Below are 15729 nucleotides of genomic sequence, written 5' to 3'. Positions count from 1 at the left end.
AGATCCTCCCATTTCTAGTATCATATGACTATACATATTTAACTCCTCTTTCCAATACTTTAATCAAGGAAACACCCCAAGGTCCTTTTCTTTGGTAAACAAAAGCTCATTTAGCCTCCTGCACAAACATGGCTGAAATTAGTAATTATCCTGCTTTCCAGCATCTGCTATATTCCTACCAGACAAACTGACTTCTTGTAACAAAGCACTGCACCTTAAAGCAGTCACCCCTCAGAGATAAAATATATCAAATAACACAGAATCATCACAGATTCCCTGTGGATGGCACAGTGGTTAGTACTATTGCCTCACAGCACCAGGGAACAATGTTCAATTCCGAGCTTGGGTGACTGCCTGTGTGGACTTTGCGTGTTCTTCCCATGTCTGCATAGGTTTCCTCCGGGTGCCCTGGTTTCCTCCCACAGTCCAAAGGAGTATGAGTTAGATTGATTGGCCATGCCAAATAGTCCTTTAGTGTCAGGGGGACCAGCTGGATAAATAATGGGGTTATACGAATAGGGTCTGGGTGAGATTGTGATCAGTGCCAAATGGCATCCCCCTGCACTATAGAGTTCCGTGATTCCCTGTCTTCCACATATGCAGCCAACAAAGTCTCAAAGCTTGGATAATCCTGTTTCCGATCTCTGTGGATGGGAAAATTTCTACTCTTCCAACTTTTATCATTTTCACAGATCCTATAGAAGAAAGGACTTCCATTCCTATAACATCAGCACCAACCTCAGGACATTCAAAAATGTTTTTGTTTGGCAAATTAAGTGATTTTTGCAGTGTATTCAGTGAAGTAACGTAAGAAATATAGAACCAACTTGTATCCAGCAACCACAAACAATGTGATAATGACCCGATAAATAGTCTGGCACAAAAGCAGTGTGTGCTAGGAAATCTCAGCAGGTCTGACAGCATCTGTGGAGAGAGAATAGAGCCAACATTTTGAGTCTGGATGACTCTCAGAGCAGGTTCCAGCATCCGCGATAACTTGCTTTCATTGCATTGTTGGCTAAGGGATAAATGCTATCCAGAACAACCAGAGTGAAGTACCTAGCTTACCTTGAAATAGTGCAGTGGAGTCTTTTATATCTACCTGAGAGAGCAGATGGAACCACAATTTAACACTTCAACTGAAAGTCAACACTGGAGTATCAGCCTGGATCGGATGTTCTGGTATCTGAAGTGGGACATGCACTCGTACATTTTGACTGAGATGAGAGTGCAGCTGTGAGTCACCCCAACAGAATGAAGATAGATGTTGTATCGCTGGAATGTCCTTATTCTCATGGGTTTCCTGAACCGATGCTAAAATATTGGAAGGGGGTGGGGTGGGGACTAAATTACCTAATGTACTGTTTAACTTGCTGCTCCTTCAGAAAGGAGAATGTTCCCACACTAAACCAAAAATAACTGTGTGCTTAGAGCTGTCTGTGTCACGTGGGGACATGTATTTGAATGATGTTGTTTGTGGATTTACTTAAGCAAGTCCAGCTGCTGGCACTGCACATCAGAAAATGGAAACTGCAGGCAGAAGGTCAATATTTAATGATCAGAGACTTACAACTTCACTAATTCAATGGCTGATTTATTAACCCCGAGAGATACGTTGAGCAATTTCCAGTCCTTGCTCTAAATACATATTGCACTGACAAATGAGTGACATTTGAGAAAGCTCTTGAAAGTCTATAGTTTGCAAGTGGCTGGTGGCAAACCCTTCCATTGTTGTGGAGATCTACAGGGAATAGCTGGAACATGATTCTGTCTGGAGCATGATAGTAAATTCTTCTAGTATGATGCATTATCCATTATTGTATCAGGCAGTGGAACTCTGTGTGAGAACCTCTCTGGTTACGTCAAGGGCATTCTGAAACCCATTGTACAAAGAACCCCCAGCTTCAATCACGACACTACAGACTTCTTACAGAAACTCAGCACACATGGAGCAGTTGAACCAGGAACAGTCCTCGTCACAATGGATGTCTCAGCACTCTATACCAGCATCCCCTACGACGTTGCTGCAACTGCCTCAATACTCAACGCCGACAACTGCCAATCTCTAGATGCAATTCTACAACACATCTGCTTTATCCTGGACCGCAATGTCTTCACCGTCAATAACCAGCTCTTCATCCAGACACATGGAACAGCCATGGGGACCAAATTCACACCTCAATATGCCAACATCTTCATGCACAGGTTCGAACAAGACCTCTTCACTGCACAGGACCTTCAACTGATGCTATACACTAGATACATCGATGATATTTTCTTCCTTTGGTCTCGTGGTGAACAATCACTGAAACAACTATATGATGACGTCAACAAGTTCCATCCCATCATCAGACTCACCATGGACTACTCTCCGGACCACATTCTTGGACACATGCATCTCCATTAAGGACGGTCACCTCAGCACTTCACTCTAGCACAAGCCCACAGATAACCTCACAATGCTCCACTACTTCAGCTTCCACCCTAAATATGTTAAAGAAGCCATTCCCTACAGACAAGCCCCCTGTATATACAGGATCTGCTCAGATGAAGAGGATCGTGACAGACACTGAAAGAGGCCCTCTTAAGAACAGCATATGGTACTCAACTCATTAACAGTTCCAATGCGCCACAGCAAAAAACCGCACTGACCTCCTCAGAAGACAAACACGGGACACGGTGGACAGAATATCCTTCGTCGTCCACTACTTCCCCAGAGCGATGAAGCTACGACATCTTCTCCGGAGACTTCAACATATCATCAATGAAGACGAACATCTCGTCAATGCCATTCCCGCAACCCCACTACTTCCTTCAAACAACCGTGCAACCTTAAACAGACCATTATCTGCACAGACTACCCAGCCTTCAGAAGAACAGTGACCACGACACCACACAACCCTGCTAGATGTGCCGGATCATTGACACGGATGCCATCATGTCATGTGGGAACACTATCCACCAGATACACGGTACATACTCTTGCGACTTGGCTAACATTGTCTACCTGATACGCTGCAGTAAAGGATGTCCTGAGACATGGTACATTGGCGACAAAATGCAGATGCTACAACAACGGATGAATGAACATCACTCGACAATCACCAGGCAGGGGAACACTTCAGCAGTCAAGGGCATTCAGCCTCCAATCTTCAGGTAAGTATTCTCCAAGGCGGTCTTCAAGACACATGACAATGCAGAATCGCCGAGCAGAAACTGATAGCCAACTTTCACACGCATGAGGACTCAACCGGGATCTTGGGTTCATGTCACACTGTCTAACTCCCATGACTTGCCTGGGCTTGCAAAGTCTCACTAACTTAAGACTTGAGACAATTCATACCTCTTTAACCTGTACTTAATCCTCTCTCCACTCGCATTGTCTCCATCTGTAAAGACTTGGTTACCCGTTAAGACTCACATTCCAACCATTATCTTGTAAATTGAGTCTGCATCTACATATGCCCTGTTTGTGAACCCAGTCCTCCACTCACCTGATGAAGGGGTAGCACTCCCTGAAGATTTCTTACTTAACCATTCCTGTTACAAGTTTAGAGTTTGGTGGGTGCCTGGAACTCGCTGCTGGGGGAGGTAGTGGAAGCAGATACGATAGTGACTTTTAAGGGGTGTCTTGACAAATACATGAATAGGATGCGAATAGAGGGTATGGTCCCCAGAAGAGTAGGGAGTTTTAGTTCAGCCAGGCAGCTTGATAGGTGCAGGCTTGGAGGGCTGAAGGGCCTGTTCCTGTGCTGTAATTTTCTTTGATCTTTGTTATTATGGGACATTCCCATTGCTGTGTACAATGCATTACTGTGTGCGATTCTGGGACGTTTTTGTTGCCTTGTAAAATGCATTATTTTGTGAGATTAGTGGGACATTCCCATTGCTGTGTACAATGCATTACTGTGTGCGGTACATTTCTGTAACAGTCCCTCACATTCTTGTCACAGTCTACAGCTGATTCTTATCTCAAATAACACATTCCTATATTGTGCAGCACTTTGCTATATTGTATAATGCAAGGGCAGTGGGATTAAATTTCACTTGCTAGTTGACTCTTGATAATAAACTTGTAACCTTGTAGGTGTGACATTCTGGTGGTTTGACAGGGTGTGAACTGGTGGGTTTATTAATGGTGAGGATATGTCAGGGATGATCCTGGGGTATGGGGTGGTGTTGTGTGGAGTGTGCCCCAGAACCAGGCAAGAATACAAAGGTTTAAGTTCAGCCCTTAAATGCTGCTGGAATGGATGGCAGGTGTTTAATGCTTTTATTTATTTTATTGCTTTATGATTTTGGATTGGTCTTTAATTAAGAGCTCTTACATTCATGTGGAATTCTCCCCACAGGAGTGTTTCTGGGGAACTTCACTCTAGTGAAAGAGAAGCCTGTGAAATACTCCCTTGGTAGGGTAGGAGGATTCATTTACGATTTATCCCTCAGACCCAGTAACTGTGGGAGACCAGGCTTCCGGTGTACCCACAGGTGCACCCCCCACCCCCCCCAATACTCAACCACCAGGGTGTATAATTCCAGAAGATCGTTCCCCAATATAACCAAAGAATGATATGTCATAGGATTGCTGTGTTCTGTGGGGCATCGGCAGGGGTTTTTGGTGCACGAGTAAAGCTGCATAAATGACAGGTCAACACCAAAACACAATTATAAATCCAAATTTCTGACCTTTGTCTGGACCCTGGGGTATAATGTCTCCAATTTACTCTGCATTGTGGTGGGGGAGTTCATTTGGTGATAGAACTGGAAAGGGTGAAATTATAAAGAGTGAAAGTGTAATCTGGCACCAGTCCCTGCCTTTGGCTACACATCTCCAATGGTTTAGAAGTGCAGTCATTCTGTTCAGGTATTTTTCTTTATGGCAAGCCTCTTGAAGTCATCACCTGCTTTGCTGGCTTGAATCATAAACTCAAATCATTTTTAGCAGCAGTGATAGATCAGCTGAAGAAAGCTGGGTTCAGCTGTTAAAGATAGAAGCACTGACCCTGCTGCTGCTGTCAGGCCTAGGATCCTCCCTGAAAGGTCTAAGATCTCTTTTACAATAAGATTCAACTCCAACAACGTTTTCTCCAGTTGATCTTTGTTGGGCTGAAGTTTCAGGTGGAGGCGGCTGCCCCTGAAGAGATTAGCAATAACCCATGACAAATTGAGCAGAAATAAAGTCACTGTTATCTTTTGCTGGGGAATCTCTTTCTGCTGGTAACGCCTTTGTTTGTTCTTTGTATTGTTGCAGTCTGATCTCCAGGATGTTGCAGAGGGACCCGAAGAAGCGGGCGTCTCTGGAAGAGATCGAGGGCCACCCGTGGCTCCAAGGTGTTGACCCTTCCCCAGCCAAGAAGCTGAGCCTGCCCCTCACATCTTACAAGAGCCTCTCTGAGGAAGAGCATGAAATCATCATCCAGGCGATGGAGTGCGGCAACATCGCACAGAGGGAGCTGATTCAAGAGTGAGTATGTCAGGCCCTTTGTTTTCCTTGGGGGCCTCTGATTGAAGAGGCCAAATTGAATTTTATGCTCAAAATGAATGGTGCAGCATACTCAAAGGGCCGAATGGCCTACCCCAGCTTCTCTTTTCTATGTTTCAATATCAGTATTGAAATTTGAGGTAAAACCATTTCTATCATATCTTACCCCCATCCCATCTGAATATCTGGATATCTCTGATTTAACAAAACCTGGAGCTGGGTTTACAAATAACCACTTCCCCACCCTGTTGTCTCAGTTGTTACAGTTTAAATTCACAGGAGACTTTCCTTTATGTTCACATGCTCGACTATGATATCTTTCCAGTTGCATATCTTCATCGAAAAGCCAAGTGAGCAGACCCTCAAGCTGGGAACCTTACCAGTGGTTAGGTTTTGTATTAGCTTGCATGTTCTGGCAGGTTCCTGCTGAATTCAGCAGCCCAGTTGAGCTCCATGCAACCGTACCTTTTGGAGACAGACCAGCCTACATGGGATGAGGTTGGGAAGGTCGGAGCAGCAAGTCAAAGCCTTGGATTGTGTTGGGGCTCAGAGCCCCTGAGTCATCCTCATCCACTCAGCTCCCTCCCAGTGTAACTGATGTATTGTGTGTGATAGTGAGTGGGGTGGCTGACTGATTCACTCCCATGCAGCACGAGATTTACTGTGACACGGTTGGGAACCAGGGTCCCAGGCATTCAAACCGAGAGCTTGATAATTGAGTTGACCCGTTATTATTGATCACTATCAATATCTTCCTGAAGTAACTCCTAAGCAAAATAGTTCAATCTGGCATTAACAAAGCCTCGGGTTGATGGGCAGTTAAGCTAAATGTTCAGCAGGTCTCTTGGCAAAGTAGAGCGGGCATTCCTCAAGTTTCTGGGTGGAAGTAACTCTTGTTGCTGTCCAAGTTTTCAGGAAATGGGAGGGGGGTTTGGAGGAGGCCACAAAAGTGGCTGAATATGATTCAAAACAGAAAATGCAGGATAAAATCAGCAGGTCTGGCAGCATCTGGGAACAAAGAAGCAGAGTTAATTGTTGGGATTTTACGACCTCGCTCGGGTGAGGCTCATAAATTATCCGTTGGCCCCACCTGAGGTCAAGGGATAATTCCATTCTGCGAGCCTTGCCCACCCCAGTAAAATTCCAGCCAATGTTCTGAGTCTGTATGATCCTCCTGTAAAACCAATATAAATAAACCTAATCATTTAAATGAGTTGGTTATAAATGGGATAAGGCCTGGGAAGGATACTCTGTCAGAGAGTTGGTGTAGTTTCGATGGGCCAAATGACCACCTCCTGCACTGTAGGAATTCCATGATCTGTTTCAATTGAGACTTGGTGGAATGAAATGGTTGGATGTGTGGACGTTAAGGGTCGTTGCAATGCTTCAGGTGGTCTTGAAGTTGGGTGTATTTAGATGGATCCTGGGCAGAGTGTATATCTCATTGTCACCTACCTCTCTTCAGCCTGCTACAGGAGAGGTGAGAGTGCTCGCTGCTGCTTGGATTGTGATGATCTAGCAGATGGCTGCGAATTGCATCAGCCATTAGACCTCCTGATTAGAAACAATAAGGGACTGATAATGTTGACCCATCTCCTGGGCCTTATTATGTGTGTGTGTAACATTAGTCGCACTTTACGGATCTGTAACCAAGGCCGCTTGATAGCTTCTCAGGATGACATCATTCCTTTTGGGAAGGAGAAAGACAAGATTTATTTCAGTTTTATATAATTCATTAGGCTTCTTCCCCAGAAATCATGACCTTGTCACTTAATCTTTCCTGGTTATTGCACCATCAGTGAAGATGATATCATAAGCTAATTTTAGCTCATGATGCCGCCTGGTGTTTTCAGAGAGTACTGCAGGGTTACATTTGAACAACTTCCCAATGCTTCTCTTGTTCAAAGATAGTCATGGTATTTTCTTCGAGAAACAGGTTTGCAGCCTGAAGGCTGGAATTTGCATTGAAAAGTTCATATATACCCAGTTAAAACAACTTTCAACATGCTTCCCATATTGCGTTCTGTAACAATTTAACCGGATGTAAATACGACTAATTTCCATATTTATCAGCATTTGTTGTTAGGTTAATGGGTGATGCCAGTGTAGCAGCAATTTATCACTGCCCACCGCAGCCTTGCCTCACCTCCATCTTCACTATCCCTGCTTTTGCTACCCCCAGATTCAACCATTCCAATGGTTTCCTCACCAATACTACATGCAAAACCTTCCAAACGATCTCACACTAAATCCTATGATATTTTGCCACCCGGTTCCAAAGAGGAGGAAATTCCTAATTTAATTTGTACATTACTTACTTTGCAAAAATGAGCATGACTAAGAATTATTTTGCATTCTTTTTCTTCTTGTTATTTTTAGTAGCAGTAGATTATTTCAGTTCTCCACCAGAAAGTGGAGCTGGTTCTGTTCTGCAAACAGGCAGCTTGATTCACAGGCTGGGAGTGTGTGGGTGATTTCCCTTTTTATGGTCCCTTCTTCATCCAAGCTCTCTTGTGCCTTCACTCCTCCCTGTGTTCTTATTGGGTTGGAATCACAAGTGAAGAGTTTGTTTATTCTTTCATGGGATGCAAACATTGCAAATAAGGCCAGCATTCCCATCCCTAATTGCCCCGTGAGAGCAGTTGAGAGTCAACCACGTTGTTTGGGTCTGGTCTGGAGTCACAGGTGGGCCAGACCAGGTAAGGATAGCAGATTTCCTTCCCTAAACGGGCATTAGTGAATCAGATGAGTTTTTGCAACAATCAATGCTAGATTTCATTTCCAGATTATTGATTAATTGGGTGGGATTCTCTGATCTTATTTGCCCCACCATCACTGTCAGCGAGAATGGAGAATTTGGCACTCAGCCAAAAATTCATTTGCTGCAGCAGCACTGGAGAGGTCAGGAGGTTCCGGCAATTTAATTTAAATTCCACCAGCTGCCATGATGGGATTTGAACCTGGCGACACAGTGGTTAACACTACTGCCTCACAGCGCCAGAGGCCCAGGTTCAGTTCCGGCCATGGGTCACTGAAGTTTGCATGTTCTCCCCATGTCTGCGTTGGTTTCTTCTGGGTGCTCCAGTTTCCTCCCACAGTCCAAAGATGCGCTGGTTAGATCAATTGGCTATGCTAAATTGACATTTGGTATCAAGGGATTAACAGGGTAAATATGTGGAGTTGTGGGATTGTGGTTGGTGCAGATCCGATGGGCCGAATGGCTTTCTTCTGCATTCTATGATTAACCCATGTCACCCGAGCATTAGCTTGGACCTCTGGATTACAGTGACGTTACCACTGCTCCGCCATCTCCCCAGTCTCAATCACACCCTTAGTCCCCTTGGCATGTAATATACGATCTCCATCTAGGACTGGAATCAGCATTTTCTTAAGTGAAAAGACAAAAAGGCTTTTCATCATAAGTCAAGAAAACAACAGAATTCAGTGGAGGCAAATCAAGTGGCAGATGATATCAGGGTTTGATCTTAACTTCAGCTTCTCTCCTAATCATCCAGTTTTGAAGAGCTTTCACGTAAGAACATAAGAAATAGGAGCAGGAGTAGGCCATCTAGCCCTTCAAGCCTGCCCTGCCATTCAATAAGATCATGGCTGATCAACGGTTAAGGAAATGTTATACCCAGTTTTAACTTTAACACTGGGAGCAGGATGAGCCTGAAGTCTCGGAGAGAGGGAGAGGAAAGTTTTGTCTAATAGTACCTGAAGAGAAGCAGACATATTAAAATGGAGATGAGGAGAATTTGGAGGTAGTTTGTGATGTGATCACATTTTGTGCTGGAAGATAAAGTTGCAATTAAAAGGTATCTTTACAAGCTCGTTTACCCCCAGTGTATTTTTGAAAATTTGTTCTCGGGTTTTTGGTGGCATTGGTTAGACCCCAGGTTTGTTGTCAATCCTAGTTGCCTGATGAGGTACTAGGGGCCATATATTTCAAATACAGTGTGAAATCCATCACCTACTGCGAGACTAAAGTCTCATCATGAACCAATTAGATTTTTGTGATAATTTGACAACTTTTTGTCAGAATCTTCCTGGTGCCAGTTTAAAATGGATTGAAAATAAAAGCAGAAGATGCTGGAAAGACTCAGCAGGTCCGGCAGCATTTGTGTAGAGAGAAGCAGAATTAATGTTTCGAGTCTGGATGATTCTTCTTCAGAGTCATAAGGATTTGAAACATTAATTCTGGCAGCATGATGGTTAACACTGCTGCCTCACAGCGCCAGGGACCTGGGTTTAATTCCTAGCTTGATTCACTATCTTTCTGCACATTCTTCCTGTGACTGCATGGGTTTCCTCCGGGTGTTTCGGTTTCCTCCCATAGTCTAAAAGATGTGCTGGTTAGGTGCATTGGCCACACTAAATTTTCCCTCAGTGTACCCGAACAGGTGCTGGAGTGTGGCAACTAGGGGATTTTCATAGTAACTTTATTGTAGTGTTAATAAGTCTACTTGTGACACTAATAAATAAACTTTAAAACTGTTTCTTTCTCCACAGATGTTGTCAGGCCTGCTGAGATTTTTCAACATTTTCTGCTTTTATTTCAGATTTCCATCATAATTTTATACACATTTATTAATTTGATATGATAACTTACTGTGGTAGATTTTAATCTCAGAGAGCCTTGCAATAGCCCGAATGGCTCCTCTCTTCATTTTATTAAAGTAATTTTTTGACCTTGAGTCTTGTTGGAAGGAATGAGGTTATGTTATTGTTTGAGTCGACCATCTCACTTAGCATGCCTTGTGATTTTCTGTTGACGCAGGGCTCTGGAAGCGGACAAGTACAATCACATCACAGCCAGCTATTTCCTGCTGGCAGAGAGGATACTGAGGGAGAAGCAGGAGAAGCAGACCCAGAGTCGCAACCTTAATCTGGACTACAACTGGACCACCCACGTACAGTGCAGGTAACAGATGGAGTTTACAACATGATCAAAGTTCATTCACGGATGGAGTATATGTAGCATTTCTTATTAGTCTGCAGGGTGAGATGGTTGGTGGGCATTTGACCAATGCTATCATCCTATTAGCAGGCATGGCAAGCTCACCCCATAGGGTAACAATGCCCACATTTATGTGGGTAGGTATTGCAGCATATCTTGATTTCTGCCAGCCCAATAGCCATTTATAAAATTCACATCCACTTTTGCTTTGATTTGCCTATAACTTACAGGCATTCTAATATAGTCAGGATGGCACAATGGGTTAGCACAGTTGCAAGGGACCCGGCTTCAATCCCAGCCTCGGGTCACTGTCCGTGTTTGCACGTTCTCCTTGTGTCTGCGTAGGTTTACTTTTGAGTATCTATTTTCCTCCCACAGTCCAAAGATCTAACGCCCTCAACCCCCCCCCACCCCCGACTGACCCCAAAACTTTGATATCCAAACCCTCACATCGCATTCACTCACCTTAGACACTTAGCTTCTCCCTGGCCTTGATATTTTCAATGGGATATTTAAACTCGGCCGCTTTATGGCAGTTAGTGCTGTAAAAACAAAAAGGGGGTTCTCCTTTGCTCTGCCTTCTTCATACTCGCACTTGGGAGTGCAGGGACCCACTGTCTGAACCTCGCCTGGCCTGAGACAGGAAAGCTGAGCGAGACAGAGGCTGAAGAATTTTAGTGCATATAAGTCAGTATAGAGTGGCAATCTGCTGCTATGTACCACTCAGAGGAAATTATGGTCCATTATCCTAGAAGAAAGATCCACAGCCTGTTTTGCTCTGTAACCCATTCAGCAGGGATGACTGGGCACTCAGAGGTTGTTGATATACTGACCTTTCACCCAGTGTCTCAGGTTTGAAACTAGGTCAAAGCAACATTTTGAAAGGCTCCTCTCTCTGTGCCAGTGTAGACCTTACGTGGAACAAGTTTGGCAATCTCAGCTAAGTTCCACAAGACAACGTCACCCATATTGCCATTCCTTCGCAGTTGCTGGGTCAACATCCTGGAATTCCTTCCCTAATGCATTGGGGCTCAACCCACAGAACATGGACTGCAGCGGTTCAAGAAGGCAGCTCACCACCACCTTCTCAAGAGCGACTAGGGATGGGCAATAAATGCTGGCCAGCCAGTGATGGCCATGTCCCACAAATGAATTTTTAAAAAAATATCCCCACTATAGGCTGCAAATGATCATGTGGCTGGTTGGCACAGACAGTGAGACAGTTTTTATCAGTGCTGTGAGGGGCACTCTGTAAGGTCTAATGAACAAGAGCGAGCCTCACTGTGCAGCAGGCAAGAATGAAAATGACCTGAATGTATCTCACACTGATCGTGCCCAAAATGGATGAGTGCTAATTCTCACTGGGCAGCAAAATGAACCTTATCACCAACTGTAGGTGAAATGGAGGGATTTCCAGCACTGCACATTTCAGAGGTTGTATGACTCTGGTGCACACTAAATGGGCTGAATGGACTTTTTCGTAGAATAGAATCATTGAATCCCGACAGTACAGGAGGAGACGATTTGGCCCATTGAGTCTGTACTGACCACAATCCCACCCAGGCTCTATTCCCATATTGTTCATTTATCCTGCTAATCTCTCCGACACTAGGGTCAATTTAGCATGGCCAGTCAACCTAACCCTGTACATCTCAGGACAATGGGAGGAAACCCAGACAGACACAGGGAGAACGTGCAAACTCCACATAGATGGTGACCCGAGGCTGGATTTGAACCTGGGGTCCCGGGCGTTGTGAGGCCGCAGTGCTAACCATTGTGCCACCGTGTCTCCCTCTTTGGGTGGGATTTTCCAGCCGTGCTCACCCCAAAACTGGAAAATCCCACCCGAGGTCAATGGACCTTTACATGGTCTGCCCCTTGACTTTTACAATTCCCGTGGAGGGCAGGATGGGAAAATTATCCTCTTTCTGTGTCACATTGTTTTTATGATTCTCTGACCTGGGGTTTATTACTAGTTCAATAAAGCATCTCAATTTATGCTCTCTCTCAGGCCGTCTCTGTCAGCCCCAGAAAACAGCTTTGTGGATGCCACTGATAACAGCTCCTTGCCTGAAATGCACAATGGCTTCTCAATAAAGCACTCTACTGGCACGAAAGGCCCAATAAAACAACCGGAGGCTTTGCAGAAAGACACGGAGAAGAAGGAAACCAGGAATATAAAAGATATTGTGAAAATCGTGAATAATGCCCAGGACAGTCTGGCCAGTCCATCGCCAATGAGAATTCTACTTCGATCTTCCCTGGAAACATCTGTCATGCCAAAGAACGTGCCCGTCCTGCAGCAGATATGTGAAGAGGAGGAAGAAGAGGAGGAGGAGGAGGAAGATGTTGCTGAAATGGAGGTTAAAGCCACACCTTTGCCAAAGGTGCCACCATCTCCGTGCAGTGGCGCTGGCCAGCAGGCCGACTGTGCGACCACAGTGAGCTGCCCCAATAAAGACACCAATAAAGGTGATGGCACAAAACTGTTTCGTGAGATGTGGAGCTGTCAGCGTGAAAACGGGGCAATGAGTTCCCCTGTTGAAGTCCAGGGTACAGTGGGACCGCTCTGTTGCAGTAGGTGGGCAGAGAAAAGTGAGCCGCTTTCAAGTTACTTTGGCAACCGACCGATCAACCTGATGAACGAGAGCAACAACAACAGCACCAGCAAGGGGGTCCTCCGAGCTCCGATAGACATTAGCGACATCAGCGTCGAGAAGCCACCCCCTTGCCTGCACGCTCACCAGTGTCTGGCCAGTCTAGAGCCCAGGGCTATGGAGCCCAGCATGTCCCCACAGCCAAACACAGACTTAACAATGGAAAAACTGCAGATGCTCAAGAAGTGTGAGGGGCCAAGTGTGGAAAGTCCAAAGCACTTGATTGACCGAATGGCTGAGAATAGTAGTTTAGCAAATGACAGTGCATGCTTTGACAGCAGTGCCGATCCGATCAGTAAATTTGACCCTGCCCGATCGAAAAATGTAAATATCAGGGACAGGATTCTGCAGATCCCACTCTGTGAGAAAGCTCTTTCCTTCAAGATCAAACCAAACTCTAAGGAAAATCTCCTCTCCTTTGGACAGTTCAACTGTTGTCATGTAATTTAGCTTTTTTTTAAAAAAAGAGAATTATATACTTTGTGTGTGCTTACGCACACTTGTTGTAAATATGTATCATCTTTTACAGACAAGGGGTACGGCATTAGAAAGGAAAGGACACTTGAAGTCACTTTTTGACTTTGCACCCCTGGGAGAGGGGGAGCCTTGTCTATCATGACTGCATATTAGAAAGCAGGGCGTGTACTGTCTGACCACTCATTTAACTGGTGGGACACACATGATTCACGATGCAGAGACCAGGCTGCCCATCTGAAGTGCAAAGTTGGGAAAATGGTCCTTAAACTGAATAACGGGTATAAGCTAAATACAATTTGGTGCTTCTGTCTGGATTGTAAGAAGGTTCAAAGAGATTCTCCATATTTTATAATATATTTTAGAACATCTAACTTAGAAAAACCTTCACTGTTCTGCCATTTTGGAACATAAGTGGGTGTCATGTGGTGTTTGTACCCTTTTAGGCACAGACCCGGTATTCCACCTTAAACTTCCGGATTAGTTCACTGTTATCTTGAGAACCCATTAGTTGATGAAGAATATTTGGGGAATTTACTTGTGTACATTCTATGACAGCATACTGTAGCCATCTACTGCTTTGATGCAGTTAACTAAGATGTGTACATATTAAATGTACCTCTTTCATCATCACCTTTATATTAAAAAAATCTAGAGTGTTCGCAGATTAATTTTCATGGGTCTGTTTTATTATTTGCATTATAAGTGTATTTTTACTGTGTGTCCCTCTTCCTTGTATTGTCAATGGCTCTGGAAGCTGCCCCACGCTAACCGGTAAAAATGAATGGCTTTTTTTCAGAGAACAGTGCATCTTTTTAACACTGTTTTATAAAGTCATTTGCACATCCTTGTCTCCAGTTTATTTTCCAGGTAAGCACAAAAAGTTTTGTGGGGGCTTAGGTATCTGCTTATTGGGTGTCTACTGCCCTAAATTAGACCTGTGCACATTCAGTGCTTGTTAACTGCACCAGCACATACCTGTACATTGAGAGAGTGATAAAGTTCCCAAATGGTCTGACTAAAATGTGATTTCAATACCTTTGGTAACCCTCTCCCCACCCTCCACCCAATTACGACAAACTGGATGCGTTCCCCAGTTATTAATTTTAAACTAATAAAGAATAATGTTCTCTTATTTCCAACAATTCTTCCCGGAATGACAAGATGGTCTTGATACATTTAGTTCCATCATCTTTGTTAACACTAATTGCTGCCTGGCTGCTGTAAGAGGGTTTCAGCTAGAGTGTCTCCCCAGTGACGATTGCTAACAGACTGTCGGCCAGTACTGGAATGGAAAGGGTGCAGAGCTGACGCAAAGTATTGGAATGGAAATAGTTCATCCAGCACAACCTTCTTCCTCCTGGCTGAACTTGGTCTTCCATTGAAGGATTTCTCCTTTGCTTGCCTCTCTTCCTCCAAATAGAAGCTGTTGCTATGGGTACCTGCATGGGTCCAAGTAATGCCTGCCTTTTTGTGGGCTATATGGAATATTCCTTGTTCCAGTCCTAATTGGGGAGAAGGGGCTTCTTTTTCCAGTACATCGATGACCGTGTCAATGTTCTTTTATCCTGTGACCCAGAACTGGAAAACATCGCCAGCTTTGCTTCCGATTTCCACCCTCACGTTGTCCATCTCCAAAATTTCCCTTCCTCAACTCTGTCTCCATTTCTAGTGATAAGACTGTCTACTAATATTCATTATAATGCTACCAGTTCCCACAGCTGGTTTGACTATACTTACTCACAGCTTGTTTCCTGTAAGGACTATTGCGGAGGAGGCAGTGGCGCAGTGTTAACATCACTGGACTTGTCCTCCAGAAGCCCAGGCTATTGCCACGGGGACACTGGTTCAAGTCCCACCATGGCAGCTGGTAGAATCTAAATTCAATTAATAACTCTAAAATTAAAAATCTAGTCTAATGGTGACCACAAAACCATTGTCGATTGGCATCAAGAGCCATCTGGTTCACTAATGTCCTTTGTGGGACAAAATCTGCCATTCTAACCTGGCCTTGTAGCCTATTAAATGCCAGCTGAGATGGTTTAGCGAGTTGTATCAAACTGTTACAATCATGAACAGGCACCAGAAACAACAATGGCAAAACCAGCCTTGTCGACCCAGTATAGTCCTTACATCTGGGGGTTTGTGCCAAAACT

The 15729-nt window shown here is 44.4% G+C and overlaps 1 protein-coding gene across 1 annotated transcript in view; it reads left to right on the top strand.

Moving 5' to 3' along the window:
* The window catches only part of snrkb (SNF related kinase b), a 117960-nt gene extending 103326 nt beyond the window's left edge, over positions 1-14634 (top strand). Inside the window, exons 4-6 of the mRNA XM_080187127.1 lie at positions 5252-5464; positions 10263-10406; positions 12454-14634. Of these exons, the coding sequence (XP_080043253.1) occupies positions 5252-5464; positions 10263-10406; positions 12454-13549 (1453 nt within the window). The 3' untranslated portion in view covers positions 13550-14634. The remainder of the gene's footprint in view (positions 1-5251; positions 5465-10262; positions 10407-12453) is intronic.
* Positions 14635-15729: the final 1095 nt, after the last annotated feature.

Source organism: Carcharhinus amblyrhynchos, chromosome 4, assembly GCF_965287045.1.
Source record: "Carcharhinus amblyrhynchos chromosome 4, sCarAmb.v2.hapA, whole genome shotgun sequence".
In the NCBI taxonomy this organism is placed as follows: Eukaryota; Metazoa; Chordata; class Chondrichthyes; order Carcharhiniformes; family Carcharhinidae; genus Carcharhinus; species Carcharhinus amblyrhynchos.
Note: the sequence above shows the minus strand (reverse complement) of the source record. Positions and strands in the feature narration are given on the sequence as shown.